We start from the raw sequence: 8,432 nt of genomic DNA, 5'->3' as shown, positions 1-8,432 counted from the left end.
ATTTTTACTCTAGAGAGTACTTCTGCTTTAATAGTATAGATATATATATATGTAAATATAGTGAAAATCTAGTTTTTTAACAAAACTGCAAAAGATTTGACATTTACTACCTCAAGAAAATAAATCAATAGAATTATCTTCATATCGTGTTTGGTTAATTACGTGTTGGCACGTTATAAAAATCTATTTTAATTCTTTCATGGTCAAACAATCTACAATTATTTTAATTTCCACTTGCAAAAATAAATAATATTGGTTTATCAATCAAAAAAAAAAAAACCACCGTTTTGTTCAGTCCTTTGTGTATCGCTTCTCCTAATTAAACCCTAAAAAGATTCATCATCACATCATCATCTTCATCATCATCATCGTCTTCCAAACTTTGAGTAACGGTCTCTCCATGGATACTCGTCGCGGAGCTCTTGCTGTTCCTAAAGTCCGTCGAGTAGGTTTCTTCACACCAACCGAGCCGCCTCCAGAGTCATCACAACGACCGAATCGAAGCCAATCCGGTCCGGTTGAGGCAACAACGTCTTCCTCTCCTCTCTCCGATTCACCCTCCGGAAACTTAATCTCTCCGGTCTTAATTCCACCGTCGCGTCACCATTCTGACAATTTAACCGCTCGCGCTGCTGCTCCTGTACCCGTTCCTGGACCTGCCGCTTTTCGCCGATACTTAGCTCATGATCGGAGTCTTCAGGTCGGTAGTTACAATGCTCCGGATTCGCTCCTAGGAACATCACCACCTTCGAGTAACGGAGAGTTTTCTGAGGATTCGGTTTCTCTGTTTGGGTTCCAACGGAGCGATTCGACGAAATTATCGGCGAGTTTTCCTAATGGAGGATTCGATTTGACTTTAGCCGGTAGAGCTCCTCAGGAGCCTGAAACCAAAACTGCGACCGCGTCAGCTTCTGAAGGGAAGAAGAAGATCGCCGAAGTTTCTGGTATGTATACAAATCGATTTAAGGGTCTATTGAATAAATTGCGTGTAGCTCTTTGTATAGTTTATGTATTGAGTTTAGTGACCTTTATGATGTAACATTGGATGAGGCAGCCTGTAGTGCCGTAGGGACTAGGTAGAGGCCAGGAAATTAGGTGTAACTTGGCTATGTGTTTGATCCTCATGGAGAGGTTTAGGGAGTCTGGTTTGGATATATGCGACTTGATTTCCCTTTTTGCTTTTGGCATGACCGGTGCGAGTCCGGTTCAGGATTTGGTTGGATGACCATTCTCCGGCCAGGTTGATGATAGTTGTGGTTTTGTCTTGAGAAGGCAGAGATGACTATTCTCTGGCTCTGATGATGACCACACAAGTTTGTGTGGAGACTATTTGATGTTGAGTCTGGTTTGGATGCAAAGTCTGCTGAGGTATTCCTGCAAAGGTTGTTGATAGCTGGACTCTGAATTTGAGTCAGAGAGACGTGCTTTGAAGACAAATGAATCAGCTAGAAACATAGGGTCTTTAAGCTCCACTTCCAAACTAGACTTGCCTTTAGAATCAGAAGTTAAATACCTATTTTGTGTTTAGTATCAACTGTGACCATATGAAATGCTATGGATTTGAGTCGTTCAATTATTGCCGTGCACAGATGTTTCCTTCTAGGTTTGCATTTCGTTACTTACAGAAAGAATATCATGCAGGAAAGAGTGAATCTGTGACCACAAAACCCCAGAAGGAAAAGGAGCCAAAATCGATGAAAGATAAAACAACTAAAGCAGAAAGGCGAGCCATCCAAGAGGCACAACGGGCAGCAAAAGCTGCTGCAAAAGGTTCTTGTTTCGTTCAATATTTTTGCTGTGTTTTCCGTTTACATTAAAGTGACATGTAAAATCATCTGAATGCTTCCCTCTTGCTAATTTTTAGGCGAAGGAAAAAGACATGCAGATGAGTCTGGTAAAGCTAATCCTGGCAAGGCTGCTAAAAAGCCTCAACCAAAGAAAGAAAGACCTCTCGNTATGTATTGAGTTTAGTGACCTTTATGATGTAACATTGGATGAGGCAGCCTGTAGTGCCGTAGGGACTAGGTAGAGGCCAGGAAATTAGGTGTAACTTGGCTATGTGTTTGATCCTCATGGAGAGGTTTAGGGAGTCTGGTTTGGATATATGCGACTTGATTTCCCTTTTTGCTTTTGGCATGACCGGTGCGAGTCCGGTTCAGGATTTGGTTGGATGACCATTCTCCGGCCAGGTTGATGATAGTTGTGGTTTTGTCTTGAGAAGGCAGAGATGACTATTCTCTGGCTCTGATGATGACCACACAAGTTTGTGTGGAGACTATTTGATGTTGAGTCTGGTTTGGATGCAAAGTCTGCTGAGGTATTCCTGCAAAGGTTGTTGATAGCTGGACTCTGAATTTGAGTCAGAGAGACGTGCTTTGAAGACAAATGAATCAGCTAGAAACATAGGGTCTTTAAGCTCCACTTCCAAACTAGACTTGCCTTTAGAATCAGAAGTTAAATACCTATTTTGTGTTTAGTATCAACTGTGACCATATGAAATGCTATGGATTTGAGTCGTTCAATTATTGCCGTGCACAGATGTTTCCTTCTAGGTTTGCATTTCGTTACTTACAGAAAGAATATCATGCAGGAAAGAGTGAATCTGTGACCACAAAACCCCAGAAGGAAAAGGAGCCAAAATCGATGAAAGATAAAACAACTAAAGCAGAAAGGCGAGCCATCCAAGAGGCACAACGGGCAGCAAAAGCTGCTGCAAAAGGTTCTTGTTTCGTTCAATATTTTTGCTGTGTTTTCCGTTTACATTAAAGTGACATGTAAAATCATCTGAATGCTTCCCTCTTGCTAATTTTTAGGCGAAGGAAAAAGACATGCAGATGAGTCTGGTAAAGCTAATCCTGGCAAGGCTGCTAAAAAGCCTCAACCAAAGAAAGAAAGACCTCTCGTCTCATCCTCTGTTTCTGAAAAGACAGCTGTAGCAGTAGAAAAAGAGAAGAGGATGGATGTCCCTCAGACACAAATGCAGTATGATGATAAAAGCCGAGTGGATAAAGCTAAGAGGCGTGCTGTGGTTGAACAGACCGAGACCAAGAACAAAGTTGAATTATTTCTCCATCTTCCTCAATACGAACGTGGCAATCAGCTTCCCAATTTAAGCTCCAATTTTTTCACACTTGATACCATACACCACGCAGTCTATAAGGTATAGCTATTTGTTTAGATGTGTGGCTGTGAAATGTTTGGATGTTAAGCTTTTGAACTGGGATCCATAAGAACTTGAAGTAAAGCCTAGTGGTTTATTTCTTCAAATGACATACACATGTATTTTGTTTATCTAGGTGGGATTGCAACATTTGGCTGGAGATATATCTGGGGACAATGCAAGATGCATTGCCATGCTCCAAGCATTTCAAGAAGCTATAAAAGATTACACTACACCTCCTATGAAAGATCTGACCATGGACTTGACAACCAAAATCAACGGTTATGTTTCATTCTTGATAGAATGTCGTCCACTCTCCATGAGCATGGGAAACGCAATCAGGTTCCTGAAGAACCAAATCAGAAAACTACCTGTAAACCTGTCAGAGCCAGAGGCAAAAGCTTCCCTGTGTTCGGACATTGGACGGTTCATAGATGAAAAGATAATTCTTGCAGGCAAGGTAATCGTACAACACGCCGTATCAAAAATCAGAGATGGAGAGGTTCTCCTCACATACGGATTCTCTTGTGTGGTTGAGATGATTCTCTTATACGCTCATGAGATTGGGAAAAAATTCCGTGTAGTGATTGTAGACGCACGCCCAAATCTTGAAGGGAAAAAGCTACTCCGCAGACTTGTGAGCCGTGGCCTCGACTGTACCTACACTCATATAAACGCCATTTCCTACATCATGCGTGAAGCGACACGAGTTTTTCTTGGGGCTTCATCAATCTTCTCGAATGGAACTCTCTACTCGAAAGTTGGTACAGCTTGCGTTGCAATGGTTGCAAACGCATTTAGTGTGCCTGTAATTGTGTGTTGTGAAGCATACAAGTTTCATGAAAGAGTCCTACTTGATTCAATCTGCTCCAATGAACTTGGTAATGTTTCACTCGCTCTTCTTTGTACCTCTTGTTGATTAGTCATTTGCTCGAAATCAGATTCTGAATAGAGATTTGCCTGTGCTGAAAATTTTTACAGGGGATCCTGAAGCCGTAGCCAACATACCATCATTTAGCACCAAAGCAAAGCAGTCAAAGATGATGGACAACAACAAAAACCTTCAGTTCCTGAATCTAATGTAAAGCTCTTTTTGAAGTGGTTTTGAAAATTCATCACAAAGCTTTATCTTAGTTTCTCTTAATCTTTCTTTTTTGGTTTCAGGTACGATTCAACACCTTCAGAATATATATCTATGATCGTTTCGGATTATGGAATGGTACGTATCACAAACATTACTGTGTTCTAAGTTTATTATTATGTCTCAATACAGTGTCTGATACATTTTGTTGCTGTGTGTGTGTAAATTAGATTCCTCCGACAAGCATCCCAGTGATTGTACGTGAATACAGGAGAGAAAACTTGTTGCTATAAAAGGGTAATGTGTTTAGAATATTAGCATACAACATATACAGAAGATACAGTTCACTGAGGAGAGAAAAGCTGAGTATTTAGCACAAATTATAATCATTCTTCTTTATATCTCTAATGATGAATTTTGCATTTTTACTTGAGATCACTCGAACCAAACTTTTGGACGAGGGTTTGAAAAATTGTTCATTGTTTAAGAATAATGTGATTGGAAATTTGGAATGACTTCTTTTTTTTTTTTGTATTCGATTAAAATTTGAATCTTTCACCAAAAAAAAAAAAATGATAAAAAATGAGAGTAAAGTTTTGCTTTTTCATTTTATGTCTCAAATAAATATAGTTAAACTATGAAACGAGACCGAACTGGTCTTTGGATCTCCTCCGGGGCCTTGATCTCCATAGTATCGCGTGAGGACTCGGACATAACCTGTACGGCACTTTAGGTGGTGTCGGAATCTCAGGAGCCCTGTTTCAGTCAAAGTTCCACTTTTTATTATTTATCAGAGTCAGTATGAAAATGTTTTATAATCAAAAATATTTTTTTAGTGAAAAACAGAATTGGAAACAAATAAAGAGGTTAGGAATCTTACTGTAATCCGGAAATTTCAATTTGGGAAAAGTCAAAATTAGTTAAACTATCTGAGTCTGATGTAGCTGTCCTCTGTGAGATCTTGTGTCCCTTAACCTTTGCCGGCTGTGAAAGTTCTGGTGAAGGTTGCTTTATAGCCATCACTTTGCAATCAAAATGTCTTGATACGTCAATCCCACTCATTGCCCATCTACGCATTTTATATAAAACCATATAAATACCAAATTACTGATTCGTGACTGTGGGGTTCAGAATCTTTAAATTATGACCCCGGCACTATTGAATCGATCACAAAGGTACCTACCTGTAAAGAAAGCTGTTCTGATGGAGACCAACGAGAAGCATAGAAGCACCAATCTCTTTCAAAACTTGAGCAATCATATTGCCATCATCGTCTCCTTCTCTCACGATGATCTCCGTATGCGTCTGTAAAATCACGATCACAAGGTTAAAAAAAAAAACAAAGCTAATAATAATTCATCAAGAAAATGGAGTGAACTCTCCGATCAAAGATTCATTTTTTCTCCACTCACGTTGAAGAAAGAGTCGCAGATTTCACGGAAAGAGAGTGCGAGATGGTATCCGTGACGGCGGAGATTACGCGCCGCCGTGAATTTCTTTTTACGCGACGGAGGAGGAGAGAAGACGTGGAGGAGGACTATGACGTCACCTTGACGGAGGAGGTTGTGTAGTGCCCATTGTAACGCCGTCCTCGCCGCTTCTTTGTCTTCTACGACCACCACGATCCTCCGTACATCTTCCATATATTTATGTATTTCTCTCTTTCTCTATTTTTCCTTTCTAAGAATTGGGTTTGGTTTAGGGTCGTAATTCTTGTGACTCACTCTCTCTCTCTCTCTCTGTCTCAATATGTGTGTATGTGTAAATAATAAAAAAAGTTGGAATTGTTTTTGTAGTTGGAGAATAAATTAAAGTGGGTCAAATGTGATATAGGGTATGAAATCATGGACCGTGTTTTTGTTATTTGGGATCGACTGTATGTATGTATGTATGTATTGTATTCCATCTTTACACTTTTAGGTATAGGACTTTCATTTTAGTCTTTTACCATATATTTTACATACAGTATATTAAACATGGGTTTCATAGTATACGATCTTAGAAATTATTGTTCTGATTAATAATTTGCTCTATGGAATAGTTTATTTGCAATTTTGTACAATCTTAAAATAAGTTTTATCATTTCATATCGACAAAATTTCATGTTAATGTTATTCCTAATGGAAATCATAATTAGTAAGATATATACATAGATACATTAAATGGAATTTCAAAAAGGCAAACATGAATTTTTATTGGTCGTGTCTAATAAAGTTGTTTCAATACAATATATCACAACTAGAAAAAAAAAAAAAAAAAAAAAAAAAACAATCAAAATCATTTATAATTGATACATTAATTTGAATATATTAATAGCCTAATAGGTGTAAACTGGTAAGGTAGATGAAGAAAAATCTTAATAACAATTAAGCTGTTGTGTTGAGCAATTACCATGTTTGGTAATGGTAGGACACAAATTTTCAACACCAATGAATATAATGTGTCAGTCAGTTTAACGAAAGAGAGTAACACGAATTAACAAAAAAACATTCGTGGGAATAAAAAGAATTTCAACAAAACCAAGGGGTCAAAATATAATAAACTGTATATAGTTTGTTAGTTTTTAATTATTAAGTCTAATATGAACAACGCGCTACGATCCAACCACGTGTCAAGTAACAGACTCAGTAAACTCAGAAAAGGTAACTAACGCACGAAAAATTCCGCGTCAGCAGCTGACAGAACCATATGACTTCCACATGTGTTTTTTTTTTTACACTAAACTAAAACTGTAATGAATACGAATCTAACCCAACCTGCCCATTCTCGTAACTATTCGTGTTTTTAAGGTAATAGTTAAACGTGAATTAATATTAAAAACTAAAATTGTAACTTGTAAGAACCACAAATCCGTAAAACTTGAGCCATGAATCCGGAGATGGTCCACATAAATTACTTTTATATAAATAGCAAAAGTATTCATGCATATATGCAATATACGAATTTTTATTTTTTATGTAAGGAAATAAAAAGAAAGATAGTGGGAGTGTGGGACGATGACGCAAGGAAATGGTTTGGTTGTATCTATGGGATCGACTTGTGCTTGTCTTTTCCATCCCTGGTTCAGGAAACATCCGCACACTTAGAGAGTCTCTTTCTAGGTTGGAATAATCAAAGACTTTTCATTTTTTTTTTTGGGAAATGTTAATGCCTTCTGTACCGACCCCTGATCACCTAGTGTAATGAAATTTCTTTCTTTTGCGTACTTTAGTTTCTTGATTTTGCAAGTAATTATCGGATACACGTAATTATTAGAAACTTAAAATTCTCAAGCTTTTATCTTTTCCACCTATTCATCACCAGATTTGTTAATTTAACTTTCTGATGAGATATTTCAACCCAAAAGACTGATACTAGAGGACGTTACCAACACAGAGTGTTTTTAAAAAAAAAAAAAAAAAGAACCAACGTTACTACCAACAAAGTTAGAAACTTAACCATGGCTTTTAAATAGTTTGTCCTTTTGTCGACTAACTTGATGAACGTTGTGCTATAAAATATCCATGCTCTTACTTAAGTCTATGAATTTGATAGATTCCGGTACAAACGGATCATATGTGTAACAACATAGATTACTTTTTTGAGGAACCAACAAATAATTCAGAACATATGAATGTTGTTCAAGTTTCAAATTTTAACAAAAGCATAATGGAATTCTAACTAGGACAAACAAGATAAGTTTATAGCTTCATACTTCTAGGTTATTAATTGTTCGATCATGCGATATGTTGCTTAAAACGGGGTTTCTGTGATTCTCAGGTTGCTTCCGGGGTGTTGATAACGTCTGGAGTCTGGACTAGAGAAACTTTAAACGAAATTTTATGGAAAAAGGTAAAACTTTAAGAACCACAAATGTGTTAACATAATCCATAAACTTGAGCCACGAATCCGGAGATTGTAGCCACTTTATTATTATTTTTTAAAGTATTTTAAGGAAATAAAATGAAGATAGTGGGACATGACGCGAGGAAATGGTTTGGTTGTAGTATCTATATGGGATTTTTACTTGTGCTTCTCTTTTTCATCCTAATTCAGGAAAAATCCGCACACTTGAAGTTTCTAGTTGGAAAAATAAAAACTATACTATCTTTATCTTTTGGATTTATATAGGAACAAAAATTTACAAAAATTTAATACCGAATAGAAAAGAAAAAGGATTTTTTTAATACACGGTTTTTTTTTTGGACAAAT

The 8,432-nt window shown here is 37.3% G+C and overlaps 2 protein-coding genes across 2 annotated transcripts; one reads left to right on the top strand and one right to left on the bottom strand.

Moving 5' to 3' along the window:
- LOC104758195 (probable translation initiation factor eIF-2B subunit delta) lies at window positions 273-4,759 on the top strand. Its single transcript, XM_010481024.2, has 7 exons — window positions 273-944; window positions 1,642-1,770; window positions 2,814-3,160; window positions 3,297-4,041; window positions 4,142-4,241; window positions 4,325-4,379; window positions 4,472-4,759. The coding sequence occupies exons 1-7, from the start codon at window positions 401-403 to the stop codon at window positions 4,532-4,534; spliced, it is 1,983 nt and encodes a 660-aa protein (XP_010479326.1). The 5' UTR covers window positions 273-400; the 3' UTR covers window positions 4,535-4,759.
- LOC104758194 lies at window positions 4,825-6,099 on the bottom strand. Its single transcript, XM_010481023.2, has 4 exons — window positions 5,654-6,099; window positions 5,425-5,546; window positions 5,122-5,310; window positions 4,825-4,997 (listed from the first exon to the last, which is right to left on the bottom strand). The coding sequence occupies exons 1-4, from the start codon at window positions 5,882-5,884 to the stop codon at window positions 4,877-4,879; spliced, it is 663 nt and encodes a 220-aa protein (XP_010479325.1). The 5' UTR covers window positions 5,885-6,099; the 3' UTR covers window positions 4,825-4,876.

Source organism: Camelina sativa, chromosome 17 (genome assembly GCF_000633955.1).
Source record: "Camelina sativa cultivar DH55 chromosome 17, Cs, whole genome shotgun sequence".
Taxonomy (NCBI): Eukaryota; Viridiplantae; Streptophyta; class Magnoliopsida; order Brassicales; family Brassicaceae; genus Camelina; species Camelina sativa.
This window is presented reverse-complemented; position numbering and strand designations above follow the sequence as displayed.